The following is a 24,905-nucleotide window of genomic DNA, read 5'->3' as shown; positions in this document are numbered from 1 at the left end:
CTTGAAACTTGAAACCACCAACCCACCAATATATACCAACCAATATCTGAACATGAATGCCATAGTGTTGTACTGACATTTGTTAAAACAATGAACTAATGTACCATGAGGTCCAGCTGGATTTGTAAAATGTATTTGGGCCCCACTGCTCCTGTCTGTCTGTCCATCAGTGTTCTTCTCTCCATTGAGTCCTCATAGCACCCCTTTGCCACCCTATAGGTGAAACTGACTAAAACCACCACTGACTCTCTCCTTCGGGTGGGGTGACAGTCTCCTACACTGCTCTTTTTCTTCTTCTTTTACTTCACACCTCTCATGATTACATCACACATCTCCCTCCAGGGGTTCACACAGAGCTTTCGGGCTGGGGGGGGGGGGGGGGTTGTATGGCGGGGTTCTTTAACTATAGACACTCTCCCAATGGCCTTACAATACCATCCCAGTTCTTTCACATTTGTGACGAAGTCTGAGGGTGGCAATCACACCCAGTCTCAAATCCAAGTCTTCCAACAACTAATATTTGCTGGTCTTATCGCTGCTAAAAAAACCAGACATCATTAATTCAGTCCAGATATATGACTATTGGCACAATGTTATTCTGTTATGACATTCTTTCCTTTGAGCCCAGTGCTGTAACGTTAAAGGCAGATCAGCTACAGTACTGATGTGGGATGTGACTGCATCAGCTCCTACGGATTTACTAGAAGCCCACAAGGGGAAAGTGTGAGCGTGGCGTTTGTGTGGTCTGCACTTGTTTATCTTTGTTTGTATTAGATTTTGTAAGAATGTAAGAATAAAACAAATTTTAAAAGTGATCACAAAAAAAAACAACAACAGGTTTTCCAGGAAGCAAATCTGTGCTGTGGTCACCAGACCAAACAGCCAGATCTCTGGTACAGCAGCCATAACACACATTTACCTTCCCGAGTGGCAGTCTTCGTCATCACAGTAAGAATACTTTTGTTAATAAGAAATTTCAGTTTTTGATTTTTAATTATAATTCTCTAAAACATAATTTCAGCATTATGGGTAATTAGGCTAAGTGTAGATTTGAAAAAAGGTAAAACTGGCAATTGTCAATTCAAATTTCAAAAAACATAGTGTGCACCAAGTAAAGACGTCTGAATACTTTCTGAATCCACTGCAAATGCTGAATATTTAACTGAAACCAGTACAATTTGGGAGCATTTTAGACTACCTCTAGGCACCTCCTAGCCTAATCACAACCCACATGGTCAAATAGGTTCTGCTGAATATGTAGTTTGTACTCTCATTTCCCGTCCTTTAGTATAAGCCTCCTATAACCACTGACAGCCTAAGGCGCACAACACCCTCACGTTCAAGGCGGCCTTTGCCTGATACCTTTGTACAGTCGCCTCACTTTGCAATTCGATGGATCGCTACTGGTTACTGCAACTGAGCCATAACACTGCATTTGTCATGTACATTTAGTTCAATGAGGCTTAAAATTACGCAACAGTACTTTATATAAGCCTGGCTATTATCAAAATAAAAAAATTAAAAGTACTGGAAAAATAATTGCAGTTACATTCCTCAATAAAATAAAAGGCTTATGAGAAACATTACACTGTAACAGAAGTTTGACTATCCAAGATGTTGCAATACTTGCTAGCGTAGTTAAATGTCACTGGTAGTCAAACATTAATACATACACAATTCATTTTGATTCAAAATATTTAAATATGCCTGACACTCGAGGAGACCGAATACTCAATAAAATCCCGTTTTGCATATTCTTATGTCTTGCATATTGATATAGCAGTGCAGCATAACACCACACAACTGGTTGCTGCTTTTGTTTCAGGGTGCAAGGCGCGCGCCACGGCGCGGCTAAACCCCCCTCGACGTTTTAATCCTTAGCTGATCTGTGCAGCGCGGCGATCGATTGCTTTTGTCTCGTTATCGGATTTCGACCGTGAGGAGGAGCCTCCAAGGTTCCTACAAACAATAGAGGAACCTACTGTTGACGTAGATTGTAACAAAGCTCATAACCTGTATGGGAACTGTTAAATTTCTCAAGGCTAATTAGCTGCGAAACACATGGCAACGCAGTCTCTGACTTGGTGAATAAGGTACATCTTCTAATTCAGTTACTTGCATAGCTATATTAGCTAGGAAGTTAGCTACGCTAGCTAACGCCTGTCGCGCGAACACAAACAGGCTAGCTGTCCATCACATTGCATCAGTGTGACAAGTCGAGTATTTGTTAAGATTTCTAAATACCAATTAGCTTAATACAGCCTCTTTCTCCAAGTGGTGACGGGTGTTAAAGCCGGGAAGAGCACAAACCCGTCCTGCTAGCTAGATTAGCCAGCTAGCTAAATTAGCTATTGCAAGCACTAGCCACTACAGACAGCGCGATGTGTTGAAGCGTGACGGTGCGTGCGTGTGTGCGCGCGCGCTGAACATTTTACTGCCTTTCTCTGGATTACGTCATGTAGCTAAATGGAACCACTTGTATGGATGAGATGAATGAAATACTCAGGTTTGTTAGAGGCCGTTCTCTTTGCCTTTTACTACAGGCGAGCAAGTCTGGTAATAAATATTAAAATACAAAATAATCCAAGTGGAAATGGGTGTCTTCAGTTCATCAGGTACTCACCGTAACCCTCTGAAACTCACATGTGTTAATTCTCTCTTCCTACGGTATTTAAGTGACCATGGAGAGAGCGGCTTCAGAAACAGCCCGGAAAAGCGCCGCAAGCTTTTCCCTCAGCACGGCGGGACGCTCGCCAGTCACGGAGGACTCGGATGGTGAGTGCGGGAACTGCTGTATGCAAGCATATATATATGGTGATGAGGGTCTTTAACTATAGACTTTATTAGTGTAGCCTCTAGTACACATAAACATGTGTTTCAATGGAACAGACGTTTTTTTCTGTTAGATGTATATTAAAATGATTAGAGAACACATTGGCCTCTTTGGATTCATCAAGAAATGTTAATGTGTTCATTATTTTTGTATTCATTGGGCACTGTAAAGCAGCTCCTTTAAGACTAAGATCTGTTATTTTGATTAGCATTATGGTTGTTTATGTGGAATTTCACATTCTGATTATATGACTAACTTCATATTTCATATTCATATATTAAAATTGTATTACACAACTGTGGATCCATATCATTTTTATTAAATGGCAATATGATACTAACTTTGTGCTCTGTGTGGTCCAGCATCAGGTGTGCATGCATGCGGGGTGTGTGGTGCTTGTTTTGAGACGAAGCGAGGGCTCTCCAGCCACGCCCGCTCACACCTCCGGCAGCTGGGAGTGGCCGTGTCCGAAAGCAGTGGTGCTCCCATAGACCTCCTCTACCGTCTGATCCAAAAGCGGGATGGCAGGCTCCCTTTCTGCACTATGGTTGCCAGATCCCCCAAACCCAAAACCTACAGTCCCAAAAAGGACTCTGGCACAAAACTGAAGATCAAAATATCAAATCTTGTGAAAAAAAAATACAGTAAGTCTCCAGTCCCTGTGGCTGTGAGACCATTGTCAGCCTCGGGTATCTCTTCATCTTTGCTGGCAGATGTTAAGCCTCTTAAAGTCCCTGCTAAGCTGCAGAAGGTTCCAGAGTCCTGCTCACCACTCTCTGTGTCTTCTGCCCCGCCATCACTCAGTGGAAGTCCGACAGCATCACTTTCTCTACCGTCATCCAAACCCCTTTGGGCTCCACAGGAAACAGATGCTCCTCTCAACCTGAGTGAGTAGAATAAGCATTTTTATGCTGCTGTTATGTTATTTATTATGTACTATATATGATTTAAGAGAGCCATTTGTAAATACAGTTAAAATGTGATGTGTATCTGTGTATGTAGGCAGTGTTTCATCATGCTAATTTGTTTTTCATGGCAGCAGCAATGATGGACGCCTCATCGAGAGATGATGTTCACGTGTGTGAGTTGTGCGGAGCCTGGTATGAGACGCGCAAGGGCCTGTCGAGCCATGCTAGAGCACACCTGCGGCAGTTTGGTGTGGAGATGGACTCTAAAGGTGCTCCTATCGAAATGCTCCACGAACTGCTTCAGAAAGGGGATCTGCAGGGCAAGGCAAGCACTCCAGAGCTGCATGAGGCGCATGGCTGTGGGAGATACTCCCCCATATCCACCCCCTCCACAGCCACGTCTAGCAAACTTGACGTGCTGCCTGCTGACCCAGAAACCCCCCCACCTTCTAAAAAAGTGAAGATGTCATCATCATCATCATCATCATCATCGCCGCCATTAGGGGGGCTGAAAGCACAGGGACGAGGTGAGTGCAGTTTGACTGTGGTGTTTATTGGAAGCGTCATCAAGCATTGCTGATGAAGACCTGTTACAGTTTGCTTGCTGTATCTCTAATTTAAACCTAACACTGGATCATCTAATCTAAGGCACTTGAATCATTAGGGGATATGAAAGGCTTGTGTGATTCTATTGTTTTGATGGGTTAATATGAGAGAATACTAGGTGCCTCATTTCTAAATGGTGTACTCTCAAGCAGAAACTGGGATTTATAAAGAAATACTTGGTGGGAAACTGGGCATATATTTATGGAAGCTTTGAGAGAAGGAATTGACAACACTGGAAATAGGGAATTGCATCAAAGTGCACTTTCACCACCATGGTAACGGTCCATATTATTATGCAGATCCATTATTAATAGGAGTTAGTTGGTCATGCGAGGCATTCAAGCCGAAACAGTGTTTGTCTGATATGTTTCTTGATCTATTTGCATAGACCACTTAATTGGCCTATTTCTGGGTTTTCATAGCTATTTTTATATTTTCCTCCTGTTGCGGTCAGGTGACTCGTTGAAGGTTGTAAGCTGTGAGTTTTGTCATGAGAAGTTTAAGAAGAGCCAGAGTCTTGCAAGCCATGCCCGCTCCCACCTGCGCCAGCTTGGGGTCACTGAGTGGACTGCCCAAGGGTCTCCCATGGCAGCCCTCCGAGAACTCATGGCTCGCCGTGGCTCTAATAGCTTACCCAAGCTAAATATCTCACATACCATGCCTCCGCCATCCACGGTGCCACCCCCAACACCCACTACAGCTTTGCCCCCTTTGTCCCCTGCTCACCTGAATCCATCTTCGTTCCCAGTCTCCACCTCTCCCAGAGTGCCTAAAGCCAGGAAGGGTTCACGGACAGTGGTGCCTAAACCAAAGGAGGAGCCTGTGGAAGTGGTGCTGTCCACCACAGAGTGTCCCAGACCAAGGAGCACCCCGTCCCCATTTCAGACATGGCCAGGGCCCAACACCAGCCAGATTACGACAGGCAAGTCATTCTGTCTTCTGTAGCTGTTGGTTCTTTCACCAGCTGTTGGTCCTGATCAGAGAATTGGACTTTAAGTCATGTCAACCTTTCAGGCCATTAACGCTGAAAATGTCAATATTTTATCAGCAGGATAATTATAAACTTACATGCATTTGATACTGATACAATTTCTATGCTGCTTGAGACATGTGTTGGCTAAACTTAACCCTAATCTAATTGTATGAAACGTGTGTTCTCTCTCAGCGCCGAAGCCTGAGGTGGAAGCGACACAGATGGTGCGCTGCGATTACTGCAGCGAGACATTCGATAGCCGCAAAGCTCTATCCTGTCACGCCCGTGCCCACTTACGCCAGCTGGGTGTTAAGTGGTCGCCCAATGCCTCACCCATTGACACCCTGTACGAGCTCATGCTTAGGGAAGGCACATATCAGGGGTCAGAGGTCAAGCCTGAGGGCTCAGCAGGGATGGGTGGCTCATGGAGAAAACCAGGCTCTTCACCCCGCACATTTACCCCGTCACCCATTGATTTCTCCGTCAGAGAAAAAACGGACTCCTCTGATGGCATGTCTGCAGGTAGGACCGGTTTAAACCTTCAGCATAGAGGGTCATTTGTCCTGCAGTTTATGGTGATTTAAATGCTTTATTTAAATGCTTAAACACACTGGGCCTGGTGATTAACTGATGAGGTGAATCAGGGTTGTTTAAGCAACAAATTGCATTGGACTCTTGCTCTACTGTGCCGAAATTAGACATTATGAAAACAGTTCTGAAGGGTTCTGTTGGCTCTGTTAATGGTTACTTCTGTGTAAATGTATGTCTCTACCAGTGTGTGAGGCTACATGTGAGCTGTGCGGTTTCGATTTTGAGAATCGGAAGGCGCTGGCAAGCCATGCACGTGCACATCTCCGCCAGCAGGGGGTAGACTGGCGCACCAATGGCTCACCCATAGAGACCCTATCCATGTGGATGCAGCAGGAGCCAGCAAAGGTGGCTGAGCTCCATAAACGCTATATGCAGGGGGATCTGCCCCATGTCAAGAAGGCAAGATGCACAGCACTCTCACAATACACACGCACACACGCACGGATATAAAAATGTTCTCCACACCTTTACGGAGCGAATGTGAGTAGGCGTTTCTGTGGTAAAAAATTTGAAACTTTAGCCCAGTGCTTGAGACACAAAGCTTCCTTTCTGTCCAGTGTGCTTGAGCGTATGTTTGGACTGGCAAGCCTTGCAGTCCATGTTCTTACCTCTCGGTTCAGTGTAGAACTGAGATCTTTGACTGTGTCTCTGATGGCTCTGATCTCTGACATGCACACAGCGGGCTGCTTCTTCCCCATACCCTGCCTCTGATCCTGAGTCGAGTCGGCCCAGCGTGAGCCGCCTATCCCCGAGCCTTTCGCTGATCTCCAGAGCAGCAGGTCGAGAGGTCAAAGCAGGAGCAAGTCAGCCATCTTTTTCCTCCTCCCACAGGAAAGCTTCAGGCCAGCGTCCTGCCTCACACGTTTCAAACGTTCCCACCCGCCTACCTAGAGGTATCTAACAGCGGAAGGCCATAAGTGTCAGTGCTTAACACCTTCAGCTCCACCAAATGTTTGAATTTCATTACTGTGTGTGTGTGTGTGTGTGGAGCAGGCTGTGAGAGACGTCCTTCTAAACACCTTTCTCACATTGAGAGCAGAGTTGGGGAGGCTGGGCCTCTGAAGCCCCCACGTGCTGGGAATGCCCCCTCTCTCATGCCCCGCCCTCCTGAGAGCAGTCTGGTCAAACTTGTGGGGAAAGTGTACTCCCTTAAATGCAGGTGAGCTGGAAACTTGCATGCCCTCACTGTTCTGATTGCGCTCGGTGCATTCAGGTGGTTACTATATGTGCATCTCCTTTTTCATCTTTGGTATGTGCATTTCCACCTGTGGAGTCCTGAGATTAAACTGCTCTGTCACATCTGATTTTACGAGCAGTTATTTGGCATACACTGTGAGATTATAACTTCTGATTTTATTTTTTGAGGACAGTGATGGTATATTGAGTCCAGTCTCTCTCTGTCTCTGTGTGTTGTGTTTAAGATTCTGTGAAGAAGTGTTCAGAGGGCCACTGTCTGTGCAGGAAGATTGGCTCATACACCTTCGGCAACACATTCTCAACCTCAAACAGGACTCTGCCCATGTCCCCACCCCCACCTCCCAGAGCGCATCTATCCCTTCCCTCGTCCTCTCGGACACACCGCAGTTGATTGGCCCACAGGCTGTATAGGGCCAGGCATACTCCAGCTGTTTAACACCTAAGTGCTTGAATCGTTTTAGGCAAACTACCTTATATAAAGACGCTACTGGAGTACTGAACAGTTGAGTAACCCCACCCCCTTTTACTCAAAGCTCCTCCTCCTCACTCTTGCTTAGATGTTTGGAATGTATTTTATTGTTTGAAAATGGTGCTTTTATATTTTTTTTCTAAGTTGTCTATAGTTTTGATATATATATTTTAACTGTGTTCATGTTTTCATGCTGTTTTAGAGTTTGGGTACCAGACGTTAAATACCAGGTGCGACTTTGGTGTGTGTCTGTGTGTGTCTGTGTGTGTCTGTGTGTGCGCGCGTGTGCGTGTGCTCAAGCACTAACATGACTATGAATTTGAGTGGATTGAATTTGCACCATATCCAGCATCAAAGTATGGAATAAAAATGAATCATTTTTCATCATGTTTTGCACGTTTTTGTGAATCCACAGGAATGTAAAAATCTTGCCAAATGTCTCATTACCTCCATACAATAAAAAGCTCATTTTTGAGAGCCTTTCTCTTTATGCAATGGCTTCACCAGTCCTGGATGATTTAGTATGAGTGCTGTGTATTTTACTTTATTTGGCTACTTGGAATCTTAAAGCCAATTTCTCCATTACCTGTTTAGGTGCTGAAAAAAATGACTTTTTTACACAGCTGTTTTTTGTCTTATATTTCAGTTTTATTACAGGAATAGAAATATTTTTCTTGGTTCAGTCATAAAAGCAGTTGCCCATGGTGATCCTGCATATGTACCTTCCACAACTGCATATTTTAGTTAAATCTTTAAGCAAAACTAAATAAGGTTGAGTTCTTTCCACTTGGAAAAACACTTTACAGAAAAGATAAGCAGAAAACAAGGTAGTTTATTATATGTTGAAGGGTGTGGGGTTTTTTTGTTTGTTTGTTTTTTTGGTGTTTTACAGTTGTCAGCTACCTAGAGTGTCAGAGGTTTCTGTTAACACTACAAACCCCAGAATCACACGATATTTTTCCAGCAAATAAAGTGTAAGCAAAGAATACTGTCTTTTAATGATGTCAACTAATGAGACATTTTTATTTACTTATTTTAAGTTCATTTGATTTTCTTATTTTTATGTGCTTGTATTGTTTGTCTCTGGTGCTTGGGGACTGTGTACCGTTCTTGATTCCTGCTGATGACATTTGTGCTATATCTGGGTGAATCTGCCATTTGATATTGATGGAATGCTCTGCCCATTCCTTCCATCCACTGGAGCCAACTCTTGAGACCTCATTGACCCTGTGATGTTCTGTCAGCTGCAGGATCAAGTGATGACTAAATTTTCCTGTCAGACTAGGCTGTAAGTGGAGCTCCATACACCCTAAAGATTTGATTGAATGTGTTGATCTCCACCCAGTTATCACTTTGCTTTAATCCTTTCATCAACTTTAAGTTTTCCTTTAGGGCTGAGTGACAACATTACTGTGAAGCTCTGCAGTTTCCATGTTATGACACCGTGCAAACAGGCCAAGTACTGAATGCCTGTGCTTAAGTCTAGTGAGAGTGGTATTATGGAGTGGAGACACTGGAACACACAGGTGTGACAGAGCTGACACAGTCCTTGCATGAGATGAGAAGCCTAGTGAAAGACCATCTTAATTTCTATTGTTAAATAGTGTACTATAGGATGTATTGTTAGGGTTCAACGACTACTTCCTTTTAGAGATTAGAATTGAAATTGGTGATGGACTTTCACAACCTTCTTAACTTGTAGAGTGTTAACCTCTAAAGCACGTTGACATTCTACACCTTCTCACACCTGCCTGTCTGCGAGCTCACGTCAGCCTTTGATTTTCCCCAAAAGCTGCTTAAGATAGATAATGCATAATATAGCCTGCTGGCCTATGCTGTTAAAGTATAATTCATAACTATTAATAAAATGGCTTTCAAAATATTTTTTTTTACATTGTTGATTTATTTTTGTCCTTCATTGTATAGTAAAACATTAACTACATAAACTCCAAATCACTAAATTCCACAGGTCAAAAAACTACAGCATTCCTAAAATATTTATTTTTACATGTGTATTTTAGGAAAATCTTTGTTTAATAAAACTCTTGCTGACGTTGTTCTTTCACAGCTAGACTACACACATTGTTTACTGGATTTACTGGCCAAACTACCACTGCCAGTCAACTTAAGTATTAGGAGTTCATTTGCAACTGGACCTCGATATATCAACTGCCTAGGGGCCTCCACAGGGTTTAATCCGACACTGGTTTTAAGTGCTTTAAGTCAAGTGCTGTATTATCAAACATACCAAGAATGAAGTAGTATTTTTTTTTTAAGTTTTTCTTAGTACATGTGTTTTTGTTTATACTAATTATTTTGATATATATTTCTTTTCATTCTCATGTTCTAGTTTAATAATATTTTATTCATTTTATTGTTTCATTGTTATCCACCACCCTGTTTTTCTTCTATTTTAATTTTTTTCTAAATTTTCATTTTTAGTCTTTTATGTTTGTTTATGTCTGCTTCATGTATGTTTTACTGTTTTATTTTGGCATTTGAAGACAGCGAGGGACTCGGCTGTTTGAACAGCCAGTGGTAGTTCATTCCATCAGCAGAGTGATAGACTGGAGATAAAGCTTGATGCTTGTCTTCCATGAATACTGAAGAATGGTGGGTCAAACCAGACCATACTTGAAGCTCGAAGGGCCCAAGGTACAGATCAGGTTTTTATGTGAATATATTTATTTATATAAAACATAATACCCTCTATCCAGCACAAAATTAATGAACTCCACCCTAAAGTGGGGACTGAAGGATACTGAAATATCTGACACAGAATACCTATCCTGTTCAGTGTGATCTCATGATAATGCGATATTCCTATCTATGACTATGATATCACTACGATAATATAATATTCCCATCCAAGTCCTCAGTGTTTTGGCTTCTGGAGAGATAGCATCATCATAAGCTATTTCTGCACAACTTTAATTATTTCTGCAGAAGATATTTTTGTAGAGTGGTAAAAGTATCCCCTCAGCAGGCCTGAACTGAAGCCCCTACTTGAGGGTTGGGGATAAATGTGCTTTATGATATTATGCTTTATATTTGAAACAGCTATTATGAAAAATGGGTGGCTCGTTCATGAAATCCAAGGCTTCTGAAACTTTCAGGTTTCTTGAACTGCTTCAATACAACATGTCATAACATATCATAAAGATTTGTTTTTTGATTATTTGCCATGTGTGTTGGAATACGTCCTTACAGTGTTCCAATTGGCTGCAGTGGTTTCACTTGTGTAGCAAGTTACTGAAATGTATCACCTATAGCCCTGGAAAGCATTAAGAACATTCCTTATGGTGAAAACGCAGCTTGACAAAGACCAGGGATATCACTGTGAGGTTAAACAAGGACAACAAAGACTTGAGTTTTAAATAGTGTAGACCTCTGTGTTGTTCTCTCATCCTCATTCTTCTTAAATCCCATCGAATGTCTTAGCAGTGTATTTCTGACCATTATTAATGTGAATAACCAAGCCTGCACAGAGTTTTGAGGAACATTGTGGTTGCTAAACCACCAGAGATGTAAACGAATGACTGTAGTGTTTATAGCAGGGAGAAGATGAAAGGCACCAGAGTTACCATCACCAGATGTGAGTTGGTTTAATCTCACAAACTGTAAATTGTGAGTTGGTTTCCCCCCACAGAATTCCAGTATTGTAAACTCAACATACACTGATGAGGTCATTTATGAATCCGCTTCTGTGGAACTCACAAGTCAGTGACCATCACTGTAGACCACCAGCTCCATCATCCCATAATGCTGGGCAAGAGGGAGTTACACTTTGTGCAGACCACTCCCCCCACACGCCCCTTCCCTGTACAGACCACTACCCCACACTTCCACCTTCCCCATACAGGCCCCTCCCTCACACTCCCACCTTCCCTGTACAGATCACTCCCCTTGTATAACAGGGATTTATTAAAGATGGAGTGAGAGAAAACAGAACACCATCGTGTTCACCTTCTTTGGACTGTCATTGAAGAATGCAGATACAGCTCAGCCTAGATTCCATCAGGCACAGATCTGCAGTCTGAAAGAAACAAACTAATTTAAATGTCTAGTAAACTTTGGATGAAGCAACGCTAATGACATTGTAATGTTCTCACACTTCTGGTAGCCACAGCAAAGCCGGGCTCCCTTCAGCTGGCACACTGACCGTCCCAGGCGAAGCAGGGGAGAGAGAGTTGCCAGGAAGCAGCAAGTAGCCCCTGGACACCAGCGCTAAAATGTGGTTCCAAGCCTATATGTTGGACAGTGTATATTTTAGAAAGCCAAGCTCAGACAGGAGGGCTACTGTCGTATGTTTCAGAGTGGTGCCAGTCCATCAGCACTGCTGCAAGTTGGGTGTTTTCTCAAACACCCCCTGAAAAACCTGAACCTGACAGTTGCAAAAGGGAACTCTGTGGGAGCTCAGAAAGAAATGAGAAGACAACCCTAATGAATAATCCTGGCCAGAAGAGCCAAAGCCAGGCAGTGTGCAGGGGTTGCTACAGAATATTTCGTGTAGGTGATTATTTACTAGCATTTCTTATCAAAATCTGCATATTTCTAAACATGGGCAGTGGTAGCTCACTGGTTAAGGTACTTGGTTTGTAATTGGATTGTTCCTGGTTCAAGCACTGCCACTGTTCAGCACTTGAGCAAGACCTTTAACCCTCAATGGAGGTTTCTTGAACATTGCTTTTATATTTTGTATTTTTTCATTTTCAAATATCTGCAGAAATGTACATGAGCTAAATCATAGCAAGAAATTTCAGTTTTTCTCATTTCACTCAAATCTTCAACAGTAGTGTATATGTTATGCAATATAAAGAACAAGTCAAAATAATATTACTTATGAAATAAGACTGCAATGTTGTAATATATATATATATATATATATATATATATATATATATATATATATATATATATATATATATGAGTGTGTATGTATGCATGGCGGCAGGTGTCGGAGAACCAGAACGCACTTTTGCGCTTGTTGTTGTGAGAGAGCGCTCTTTTTCACCAAGCGTCCAGCTGCTCTCTGCTCATATCCAGCCAGATGGGAGAAGGTCACAGGGATTCAACCCATGGCTTTATCACTATACCCTCACTGCTTTGCTCCCCAGTGTCTCTTTCAGGACACATTTTAGAAAAGGAAAGGGAAATAAGCAAGAAATGGTGCTGATTATAGATATCCTGTTCTGCAGCTTTTACTGGAACCTTTGTACATCTGGATTTGGTAAAAAAAAAAAAACATGTTTGCAAATGAAAGTCAAGAGCATATGTTTCTCTCATGTTCACATTGATGCAATATTAACACACAGGAATCCACTTCCTGTCAATCATGTTACTCTTATACTGGAATAACTGAAATAAGAACATGCATATAAAACGTTTGAAACACTGGCTGAAAGTTGAGGTGGTAGATTGGTTGTAAAAATCTTTCTGTAAATCAGAAATATAAGGCAAAGTAAGGCAAGTTTATTTATTTAATATCTTTCATACACAATGACAATTCAAAGAGCTTCACATTAAATCAGATAACGCTTATTACAACCTGAGATCCATCACCTTTGAAGGCCTTTGCCAAGAAATATAGAAAAGCGTTACATAATAATATAAATATTTTTATATTAAACAGTTTAAAGTAATTAAATGATTAAAAGAAATTAAAAGAAGATAAAAATGCAGAAGATAAGGAATATATAAAGAATTAAGAAATAAAGAAAATGAAATACTACTACTATTACTACTACTACTACTTAATAATAATAATAATAATAATAATAATAATAATAATAACACAATTATTAAAAGTAAAAAGAATACAATGCTAAAATTGAGGTGCAATTCCAGAGGAACTGAAAAACAATCTCTAACCTGAGCCAAAAACCTCAGATAGGAATGATCTTAACTTTGATTTAAAAACAGCCGGTGCTGGTGTATAACAAACATATCTTATATGTTAAGTCAGTACCCACCACAGTACCAGTCCAAACTGACATTGGCCTGACTGGCCCGGTTAGTCTGGACCAACTGGTTCCCAGAATCCTGCGTATGACGATGAGCCAGAGTTGGGCCAGAACAAATATCCATAACATATTTTGCGTGTCACAGCTCTTTTCAGGATGGAGATGCGTCTCACACCATCTGGCGCGGGAGGTAATGATTAACGTGTCTGTGGAAGCCAACCTCTTTTTTTCAATGAATGCAATTCCACATTCAGTCGTGGGAACCTTCAGACAACATGAAACAGTACATTTGGTTCTTGAAATATGAAAAATGGGCTTTTGGTAAAAGATATCATTAAATACCCTAATAATCCTAATGCAGTCATAGACAATGTATTTTAGGAGTGAATATGGGGTATTTTAGTTAGTGAGGGCTAAAGTGTAGAGAGTTTATGTTAGGAGTGAGCTCATGGAGTTGAGGGGTAAGTCAACCTCCTCCAGGATATCCCAGAGAAAGCTCTGACTGTACCAAGACTCCACATAGACAGGGCAATGACATGAGGAGGTGCTCACTGTGTGGGAAATGAATTACCCATGACAGAGTAAACTGATTGCAATGTGTTTACATTGGTCGAGAGAAAACAGTTGATTAAAAAGGTTTGATTGTGTGATTGCTTGCTCAAGCCATCACTCTGCTCTGGTAAAGCACTGCTTTAATTCCAGCCTGACCTTCTGTTTCCAGTGCTCCTGAGCAGCACGGGAACGCCCTGCCACGCAGTGCTCCCACAGCACCCCAGCAACGATCAGTATAAAAATAATGCCCTCCCCACTTTACCTTGCTTGTCTTGCAGTTCAAAAATGATTCCTAACATCAGTTAATGACCAGTAAAATTAAATTGGTTAATGATCAGTTTAAACAAGTTCCAAATAACAGGACCCCCCACCCTTCGCTGTGCTGGATAGCTTGCTGAATTGGCTCCTTACTTATCCCCAAGGCTTTTTGACATTTCCAGGTCTGACTCAGAGTTGCCTGCATTACTGCTGCTAACTGAGATGTCTGGGGAGCAAGAAACAGCTAAAACTTAGACAGGTTTTTGGGAAGGAACATGTGTGAAGAAAAGGTGAGAAAGTTGCACAGAAACCATGATTCGTTTTGACATCAGAACACTCAACCAATATTAAAGAAATCCTATGTTTATATAGTGAAGCTGCATTTGGAAAGCTGTCATGAGATATGCGTGGAATAAATTTTCATGTCACCAGTCCATCATTCATTAAGTGTGTTATTCTAACACATTTTAAAAGCTGAATCATTGGAAGCCCTCTATCTGTTTGGCTCTTATGGATGGATGTGCGTGTGGGGAAAGACACCTCCAGGCTCCTCATCACCAACTCACATTGGGTGTAATAAGGTCAATTTGCTTTTAAGAGAATACAAGGGAAATCTGATTTTTATAGAATTTCTGTTAATAAAACATTTTGTTTATCTCACAGGGATACAAGCAAGGCAAGTTTCAGTGAAGGGAAGCAAGAGACCAACCCGACAGTTGCTGCTGGACTGCGTTTCCTGAAGATCAGTTCTGACCAAAGCCTACAAGGACAAATACAAAGAGCCACAGTATGTTTGATTTCTCTTCTTTCTCTTTCTTTCCCCTGATACCAATAATTGTTTCTGCTCTTTATATTTCTGATATAATGCTTCCATGTAGGTCATTTCTGTAGGTTTTCAAGTATGTCATTTTTCTCCTATTTTACCAACATCTGTCAATTTTACTAAATTGATTTATCTTATGGCTTTTATTAATTACTCCGACCCCCCACATTCTGTGTTGAACCTAGTAAATCCAGACAGCTGAGATAACGATTGCATAAAGACTCCGGTCCTCTTCAGACAGTGTCTGGTTTCATCACTGTGGTGCTCCATTCACAGCTCCCAGCCACATGATTTTCACTGCGCCCATGACACTCAATGTGTGACATAAAGTGTTAGTGAACAGAACCCTCATGTGTTTTTACACACTACACACATCATGCTTCTCTTCAGAACTGCCTCACCTTTTCCTGCATTTATGAAAGCCTTGTTTGTAGGTCTCACATTTGATCATCCACACTGATATCGTCTGTTCCCATACTGTTCCTCCCAGCCATCCACCAGCCTTGGAACTTTCCCTGCTCCACCACCATATATGGCCTTCTTATAAAACATCTCCTTTTCTAGCCTGTTGGCAGTTTTCTTGTTTAAGCTCCAGCCTTATTGTTAAGAGGCTCAAATGTTCATTTTCTTTCACCTCCAAAGGTTCCACTACTATATTTTAAAATCAGATTACCTATTCAATTAAATTACCATATGATCCAAGATGGATGCTTGAATACTCAAACTTACTTGGATATTCCATTCAGAAGCCTCTTGTGGTGAGAGGAATGACTACTCAGTACAGTAACGCTCAATCAGGCATCCGCTCTTTAACCTGTCCCACAAAAACCAGCAGTGCTCACACCAGTGTTAGCCTTTTCCTTCCTGAAGGCACGAAACTGTTACAGTCACGAAACTGCATGTAAGACTCCCTTCCAGGAATCTCCCTTTCTATTCCAGCTGCCAATAAAGTGAATATTATGGATATGAACAACTTCCTTGATGAAACAGATGCTGTTTCTGGCTCAATGTGAGATCTGTGGAAATTCATACATATCTTCAACACATATCTGCCTGTTCCAATGTCTCACATATATTCAGAGAGTACTATTTCTCATATAGTCTCATGTGTACTTGTGCAGAGTCAATTACAGAGTTAACCAACACTTGGACTCACATATTCTAACTTAAATCATTTGCACACAAATGCATAGTGATGACAAACTGTAATTCCTTAAGCAGAATATTCAGGTTCATTCCAGAATAAATACCTGTTGAATTCTCAAAGCTAGGAGAAAACAGCTGCACATCTGAGATCTGCTTAGCATACAGTGAGTGATGTATCAGTTGTGTGGCAGTAAATCAGGAGACCTGTGCCAGATTTACTCCTCTTTTCTAAGAAAAAAATGCAGAATGACCTCTTCATCAGCAGGCAGCAGTACCTCCTCATCCCGGACAGAAACGTCTCCTACCCCCCAACCTATGTTAGAGTGGTGTGATATCTCTCACTGCAAACGTTCCACTCACACATGAGTTGTTGTAGTTCACTGAATAATGAAGAACCATCTCCCTCTCTGCTTTTCAGCCCCAGTAATGTCACTTGAAACAGGCATTCTCAAACTTCACCTGGTATTGTATGGTGGCCTATAAACCATTGCACGGATCCACAGGCAGTTTTAATAATGAGATGTTCTTAAAAACCCAAAACATGCTCACAGTACCTTCCTCCAGCTGCCTTCAATAATCTGCAGAGCAGAAGCACAGGAAGCAGACGGCGAAACGAGGAGCGTGCCAGCTCTTGGTTCCCGACCGCCTCCACTGCGGCCTTTTCAAAGGCGGCCTGGCGAGAGTTTCCTTGCGGTCGAGTGTGGAGGCCTGAATGAATGCAGTCCTCAGACATGCTCTTGGCGATCTCGGTGCAGCAGGGGCCAGATGGCCACACTGACGAGCACAGATTATCCAATGAAACAGGATGACGGACAGAGGAAAATCGCCCTTGCAGCCAAGCACTCAACTCACGCACACAATGGCTGGAGACCACAGCCGTAAAACAGAAAGATCCACCCACACACCCCCAAAATACACTGAGCAAGTCAATGGCTGGCTGGGAGGTAGCAATAGCGACCCTGCTTGAGCTCAGTAATACGGTTGAAATATGACTCCTCTATCCGAAAGGCAACCTACAGAAGCGTTAGGGAAATGGGAATCATATCCATGGAAGCAATGCTTCGGCTGTCTGTTTTGAGGAAACGACCTGGTTGGTCTGCGAGATGTAAACACTTAAACTGTATTGCCTTCTCTTTGCCTTCTATTGGTGCCCATTCTGGTCCTACTGCAGTGAAGGCCTAAATCTGGAACTTTCTGATTGGATTTCATCACAACCAGATGTTTCCTTGTATTACTTTAAAGGTGTGGGAAGTGGAAAAACATCTCAAATAATCCATGCTTGCTTCATCCATTTTTCATGCACTGGAACATAATAAAATGCAGGGCAATTGAAGGCCTTTTCAAAAGCCTACTGAAAAAAACAGTAAATGTATAATGAAAATGTGCTTTCAGAACACGTAGGTCCATCTGCCTGAGCCTTTAACTGAACCAAATGCACCTCAGCCTCAGTGCAGCCATGTATGAGTGGAGCATGTGGTGTATTATTAGCACCACCACCATTTTGCATATGCATTATAGGATCGCTTAATTAAGACACAAGATTTTTTTGTCTGCTCCTACTGTCCATACTAAAGCCTCAATGTTTTCTCAGATGATTTTCCATTGTTAGATTAATTCCAAAACCAGTTAAATTCAGTAACCTGCAGCATTATTTTTGGGTAGTTTCCATGAGAGAAGCAGTTTTTTGATTGCACTTTTGTTATATTTTACCACTGAATCGCTTGTCACATGGTAATGCCTTATGGCACCTGTGCGTCTTTTTGACGTACACTGAGTCCTCTGTCTCTGCTGAGATGTTTGCAGCGCTTATGTGCTAAGTTTCGTCCAGACAGCGGGTGGGCGGCTATCTACAAAGTTGCCAAATTGGCAAGATTTACACAACACAAGAACCTGCTTTTAATGTTCATAATCGGGTGAATTTAATCACTTAAAGGATTTTTGGGTTGGGGCTGTGTATTCAGTGTTTTTGCACATTTTTGTCCAAATCTAACCAAAGGTTGCATGTCTCTGGCTAATTAGTTTAATTAAATTTTACTTAAATACATTTTTACTTAAATTTGACTAATTGTGACTTATGCAGAACACTACAAAATAATATCCATTAACTGAATTAATTTATAATGAATAATTCTCCTCTAATTACGAGATACGCAAGCTAGCAAATGCAGCAATATGTTCCGGGCTATAGAACCAGAAGTTAGGTGGAGCTGGATCTAATCTAACTCCTCCCCCATCGTGTTTTCATTGGGTTTAACCAAAACAGACTCCTCCCACCAAACGTCTATTTTCAGGTTATTACTGCCGCAAAAAGTAAACAAGCAAGTTGTTGCGATGTAAGTGGTTAATTAATGTTGTATCGTAGAAATGTATATGGTTTTCTCTCTAAGAAATGCATACGCAAACTGTAGTTTTGGATGGTAACTTTACTTGAAGCCAGTTAACACTAGTAAACGCTAGTAGCCTAACCTAGTTAGGCTAACTAGATGTGTGGTTACTATTATGTTTGAAGAGGACTGTTAGTTAGCTGTGTTAGTTAGCTAGCCATATAGGTTTCGAATTCTCTCGCTAGCCAACTAACATAAACAATGAGATGACCAAAATGTAATGTTAACTATATATTTTCTTATTCATAGATGCAAATAGACGGGTTTTGAAGATGGGACAGATTCCTCCAACTGAAGGCTGTACTACGTCGTTACCGACACGTTAGGTCGGTTAGCTACTGTCCGTTCTGCACACCTGACGTGTGATGTCCTAACCAATTACATCATGTGTTCAACCACATACGACTAGGAGTGAAGAAAGAAGAACTGTTTTATTGTTACCGCTTTTAAATAATCATTGGTTTTTGAAGATTTTATGTTTTCTTGACATACCCTTAAGTGGCCTTAGCTTTGAAAAAAAGTCCACCATGTTATATGACAAACAAGTAGGTCTGATGAAGGACTTCTGTAACATCCTGTTTCTCTGGAAACTAAACTTCACTATAATTTTGAAACTCTATTTATATATGGAGAGAGAAATTCAAAATTGTACACAAGGTTTCTAGAGAAACAGGACATTTTGGGCAGAGGTCATTCATCAGCTGTGCAAACAAAGTTCTTCTGAATTCGTAGTAGGAGGAACCAGTTCAGAAATGGTTTTTTTGGGGGGGGGGTGAAGCACACCTGTCTGGAAACCTTGTGTACTTCACTACAATTTTTAATTTTGAGTGGTGATGACGTTATCAAAAAATAAATAAATTCATTAAACTTAACTAAACAAAACGAGCGACTCTTGCGAATTTCAGATCTATAGAAACACGATGTTTTTAGACCAATGAAAACACGAAATGGGAGGAGTTGGATGTAGTCCGACTCCACCTACACTTCGCTTTTGGTTCTGCAGGGAGTCCTTGGAGAATGCGGCAGGTTCCTGATTCTTCGATAAAGCTCAACCGTTTTTTACCAAAGTTCTCAAACGAGATATCTGGGCAATTCATAAAGTCTGCTGTTAAACTTATTAATGAGTAGAAGCTAGTTTAACTCACTCGCTCTACCATTGTAGGAGGAGTAATACTGCAGGCAGCACGGTGCAGTGGCACGGCAGCAGACTGGTTGCGTCTGCAAGAGTAGTGCACTGTAGAAACGTCTCCAGATTTCAGTTTGTAAAACTTCAGCATACATTTGGGTCATTTTAGTTTTATCGTTATAATTTGAAAAAGATGGTCCGGATTATCACAAATTTAACTGGATTTTCCATCGTGTCTTATTATGGACTTCTGTGAAGACTCAGAGGATTATTTATATTTTTCCTGCTTTGCAATTCAGGAATAACAGTGACTACAACATGGTAATTTTGATAGGCCTGTACTCTTAGTTATTGTCTTGGAACATTTCAATAACACAGAATGCCAGACTTTGTTATATTTTGAACGAATACAAAAATTATAAGGCTAAACATTTTTATATACCTAGGCTAATTTTTGTCTATGTTATTAAATTTCTACAGTGTGTAATCTATAGTGCTAAAAACTTTATTCAATGCTGAAATTTTTCCCGTTTTTACAAAAGACATTTCCTGTCTTTACAAAAGACAAGCACTGAAAATTGTGGAGGCCGTGGCATGTATGACCTACCAGACCAGTAGAGAAGCGTTGTTGCCGCCTGTTTATGTTTTCTTGTTTGGCTGTATACCAGGTTAATCTTTCGTAATTATAAATATCCATAAATTCTTATCAGATTAAAGTAAATGTGCTTGGTCGACGTATGAATTAATACCAATAACGAAAACAAAACAAAAACAGGGGTTAAAACCAGGTGAATGAACCTTGCGGAATGTGTGTAAATGGTTCTGTGGCCGTCAGGACTTGCCCAGAAACCTCACCCATCCGCGCTGCGCACTAGAGACGCATTACATTATTGATATGTTCTTGCAGATTAACTCGCAAATGCCAGCTTCGTGGAAAAATGCATAAGGGAACTAATCCCGTTTACAATAAAACTACTGCTGAAAGTGTCTCGCAATCCCTGAGCTCATTATAACGTAATTTATTGGTCATCTGTTCTCATGAGCTGAGATCAAGTAAGACAAGCAATTAAATGTGACTGTCAAGATAAGATGTTCTAGATTTTTTTGTGTTTGATTTACATACAAATGCTGTGTTCAGTAGTCTTGTAGTATATAAGTTAGAGGTTAAGCATACAACGAAATTTTAATTTTATCCTTGTAAGTAATATGTTATAAAACATTTTTTTTATAAACATCTGTAGGCAATGATGGTTGAGGTGGTGGCTTTGTCATTTTAGGAACTGAGGGAGTTATGTTTACAACACCTATCACCTATATATGATTCCTATTTACATGTTCAAGCTCTGAGTTTATCTTTCATTGTGCTGTGCCTCTCCACAGCCTCCTTGCTCAGACATGGGAAACCCGCATCTCCAGGCATCATGGAGTTAGCCTTACACCACAGCAATACTACTGCTGCTGTGTCAAATGGCCCATTCTCCAATCTTAGCCAGGGGCAGGTGACTCTAGCTGCCAGTATCAATGGTACTTTGGGTAGACTGCCTCTGAGTGGGCCAATAGCTGCAATGTTCTCGATGACCCTGGGCATTCTGTCCAACACAGTAGCCCTGCTGATCCTGGTCACATCGTACGCTCACCTACGACGCCGTTCCAAGGCCACCTTCCTGCTCTTCGCCAGCTCCCTGGTTCTTACAGACTTCCTGGGTCATGTCATCCCTGGCGCAATTGTCCTCAAACTGTACCTGTCAGGAGGCGTGCCCGCTACGCACTATGCCAGGGCTGATGCACTGTGCCAGTTCCTGGGTGGCAGCATGGTGTTCTTCGGCCTCTGCCCACTCTTCCTCGGATGTGCTATGGCAGCGGAGAGGTGTCTGGGCGTGACAAACCCATTGCTCCACACCTCCCTGGTCAGCACCACACGGACTAAACTCTCACTCTCCCTCATCTGGCTGGCAGCACTGTGTGTGGCCCTGCTGCCCTGCTTCCAGCTAGGATCTTACAGCTATCAGTACCCTGGCACCTGGTGCTTCATCCACGTGCTGGAGGGCACAGGTGCAGCGGATGTGGCTTTTGTGCTGCTCTTCTCGGGGCTGGGGTTTCTCTCGCTGGTCGTGGCGCTGCTCTGTAACACCATCAGTGGGCTCACGCTGCTCCTAGGAAGGATGCGCAAGCAGTCTTGCAGACGTCAGTCTGCCAGGTCTCACGACATTGAGATGGTAGTGCAGCTTGTGGGCATCATGGTCACATCCTGTATCTGTTGGAGCCCTCTGCTGGTGAGTCTGCGTGTTGCAAGCATTCAGAAGTTTCTCATGTTTGTAGGCCACTGTTTTTCTGACAGTTAAGTATTTGTGAGTGTTATTTGCAAGTGCAGTTTAGTTGCAGTTGTACTGCAGCAATCATAGTTCCAGGAAAAACACTCACCTCCATTTATGTCATCCTTAGATCTTTGGACTCATGTCTGTAATACACTCGTATAAGGGTTCTATTGGAGGCAGCCTGGACAAATACAGGACCCTGATGGTCACAGGCGTCCGCTTGGCCTCGTGGAACCAGATCCTCGACCCGTGGGTTTACATTCTGCTCCGCCGCGCTGTCCTCCGCAAGATCTACCTCATCACCAAGCGCCAGGCGAACCCTACTAGCAACAGCATGCGGCTGTGGGAGCAAAGCTCTGTGCGCACCTCCATTAACACGGTGTGAGCACAGGGGGTGACGCAAAAGAGTTCTAGCTTCTGGCAATGGTAGTATAATCACAGGGAGACATGCTCTCTAGCATCCCAGCCATGATTACTTATAAATCTGAAAAAAATCTAAAGTGACAATAGCTCTTTTAACAGATGAAGGTATTAATGTTATAAATGGCTGAGACTTTAAGCAGAGTGTTAGCTAGGTTACAGAACAACCGTATTAGAATTCAGATAATTGGCAGCAATGTAGCTTATGCATGGCAAGGTTTGCTATCTTATACAAGTGTCTTCTGAAGTAAATGATACTCTTATTGTGAAGAGCGTAATTAGTGCTAGGGGTTGTGCCCAGACTGAGGGAGTTTATGGAGGACATACTGCTATTGCTTCCTCTAAGCTATATGCACATGCAGCACATTGGAGAACAGTACCTCTGAGACAGCAGTGGGAGCTCATCACTCGCAGTGAGCGCCATTTAACCCCATACCAGGAGCAGGTTCTCTCCATGCTAATAATTATACTTGAAACCTTTTGACATTTAAAGCAAAAATGCTTCTTAAAATACCAAATAAAACTAAAGAGAAGGAAAATGAAAGGAAAAGGACTATTAAAAGAAAAAAAAGTCCAAATATATTATGATTTTTTTTTTAAAAGAAAACCCTCTTAGAAATAATCGTCATTATTCATTGATGTTGCCTACACTGAATGATGTAGACCTCCAGGTCCGATTCAGAAAATGCACAACGTTGAAATGAATTTGAGAGCAACTGATGAAATAGGTGCTTAAAATCAAGTACCAGTGCACAACTGGTATCAGCAATAATATTAATAACAATTAAATTATCTAATACAATTCTAAGTTGGTTCCTCTCACATTTACACACACACCAACCAAACATAAGTTTGATCTTACAAATACACCAAAGATTAAATTCGTGCGCACTTATCTTACAAATCTGATGAATAAGGGCCATGTTTTGTGTGTGTGTGTGTGTGTGTGTGTGTGTGTGTGTGTGTGTGTGTGTGTGTGTGTGTGTGTGTGTGTGTGTGTGTGTGTGAGTGTGTGTGTGTGTGTGTGTGTGTGTGTGTGTGTGAGTGTGTGTGTGTGTGTGTGTGTGTGTGTGTGTGTGAGTGTGTGTGTGTGTGAGTGTGTGTGTGTGTGTGTGTGTGTGTGTGTGTGTGTGTGTGTGTGTGTGAGTGTGTGTGTGTGTGCTTAAAAGTGAAAGTGTTTGCCTAAATTGTAGTGGTAATGGAGATACGATAGTAAAGAGAGGAGTGGTGTTTGATGTGTATTACAACACAGACCAAGGCTTCACTATGCAGTGCAATTATTATGTTACTGGGTTAAATTATATCGAATGTTTTACATCCTTGTATATACAACCACTAATAATGAAGCTATAGGCTATCTTGGCATGTGTCTTGCAAAAGAAGACCATATTTTCCCCAAGTGTTTATTATGTATACTATATAGTTCATTATTTATTCAAGTGAACCTTTGAAAATATGTTAAAGGAATCACTGATTAGGCATTGCAGGCAAAAAATCAAATCTATTTATTACCCTTGTTATTTCTCCAGAGCTTTGACAGCATTTTAATTTGTTATTGTAAATGGTTATTTTCCCAGGAAATAATAAACCAGATAATCTGCGGAAGTTTTTTTTTTCTTTCCATTCTTGTGTGTCTATTTTGCTTTGAATTAAGCCTACCACGTGAAATCAAGACAAGACGATTCCTTAACACCGAGTGTCATCATCATAAATCATTTGATTGTCCAGTTTGTCTGCTATGAGCTACTGTAAATGTTCTATGATTAAATCTATCAGCGTGCAGCAGTCTGTCCGGTCTCAGAAACAAAAAGATCCTCTAAAGGTCGGCTACACTCATCTGGTTTCTTAACGGTAATTAAACTAAGTCAGCGGTATTTCTAGTCAGCGTCCTCACTGACACACAACAAGTAAAATTCTACTGTCATCACCATTATAACGTTTATTTATATAGCACTTTTCTGATACCCAAGGTCACATACAAAGCAAGGTTTTAAAAATCACTTTTGGAATTTATAGTATAGTTCGATTTACTGTAAGCTTTGAGACTGATTTCGGATTCTGGATGCAAAGTTGAAATGTAAGACCAGTTTGCTAAGGTCGTCACCTGTATCTCGCAGTGATGTGAGTGGAGTCTTATAACTCATCAACTAGTAAAGAAGTAACGGGGTGATTCGGGTGTATAGTGTAGTCTGCTCTGCAGCATCTTAAGAGTTTAGTGAGTTTCTACCTAAATTTCCAGTCTTAAAATGGATTTTCAAAATGCCTCCGAAAAATGTATATGCACTGTTCCTATGCCAATGCCGAGTCTTTACTTGCTTTATCGGCTTTATTGGCCATTTAA

At 41.5% G+C, this 24,905-nt stretch overlaps 2 protein-coding genes across 5 annotated transcripts; both read left to right on the top strand.

Moving 5' to 3' along the window:
- The first annotated feature begins 1,928 nt into the window (after positions 1 to 1,928).
- On the top strand, positions 1,929 to 7,695 carry si:dkey-217d24.6 (protein Wiz). Of its 4 annotated transcripts, none has more exons than XM_027028157.2 (10): positions 1,929 to 2,093; positions 2,677 to 2,775; positions 3,196 to 3,720; positions 3,873 to 4,268; positions 4,802 to 5,269; positions 5,513 to 5,842; positions 6,096 to 6,310; positions 6,591 to 6,804; positions 6,905 to 7,070; positions 7,333 to 7,695. In XM_027028157.2, the coding sequence occupies exons 2-10, from the start codon at positions 2,682 to 2,684 to the stop codon at positions 7,517 to 7,519; spliced, it is 2,595 nt and encodes an 864-aa protein (XP_026883958.2). In that variant the 5' UTR covers positions 1,929 to 2,093; positions 2,677 to 2,681; the 3' UTR covers positions 7,520 to 7,695. The 4 variants fall into 4 exon arrangements, with proteins under 4 accessions (XP_026883958.2, XP_026883957.2, XP_026883956.2 ...); XM_027028156.2 differs by lacking the exon at positions 1,929 to 2,093 and adding an exon at positions 2,157 to 2,506 and having other exon boundaries at positions 3,876 to 4,268; XM_027028155.2 differs by lacking the exon at positions 1,929 to 2,093 and adding an exon at positions 2,157 to 2,506.
- Positions 7,696 to 19,704: 12,009 nt separating this feature from the next.
- On the top strand, positions 19,705 to 23,104 carry ptger1a (prostaglandin E receptor 1a (subtype EP1)). The gene is made up of 3 exons (XM_027028154.2): positions 19,705 to 20,150; positions 21,210 to 22,102; positions 22,272 to 23,104. The coding sequence occupies exons 2-3, from the start codon at positions 21,251 to 21,253 to the stop codon at positions 22,527 to 22,529; spliced, it is 1,110 nt and encodes a 369-aa protein (XP_026883955.1). The 5' UTR covers positions 19,705 to 20,150; positions 21,210 to 21,250; the 3' UTR covers positions 22,530 to 23,104.
- The last annotated feature ends 1,801 nt before the right edge of the window (positions 23,105 to 24,905 follow it).

This window comes from Electrophorus electricus, chromosome 1 (genome assembly GCF_013358815.1).
Source record: "Electrophorus electricus isolate fEleEle1 chromosome 1, fEleEle1.pri, whole genome shotgun sequence".
NCBI classification, from domain to species: domain Eukaryota; kingdom Metazoa; phylum Chordata; class Actinopteri; order Gymnotiformes; family Gymnotidae; genus Electrophorus; species Electrophorus electricus.
Note: the sequence above shows the minus strand (reverse complement) of the source record. Positions and strands in the feature narration are given on the sequence as shown.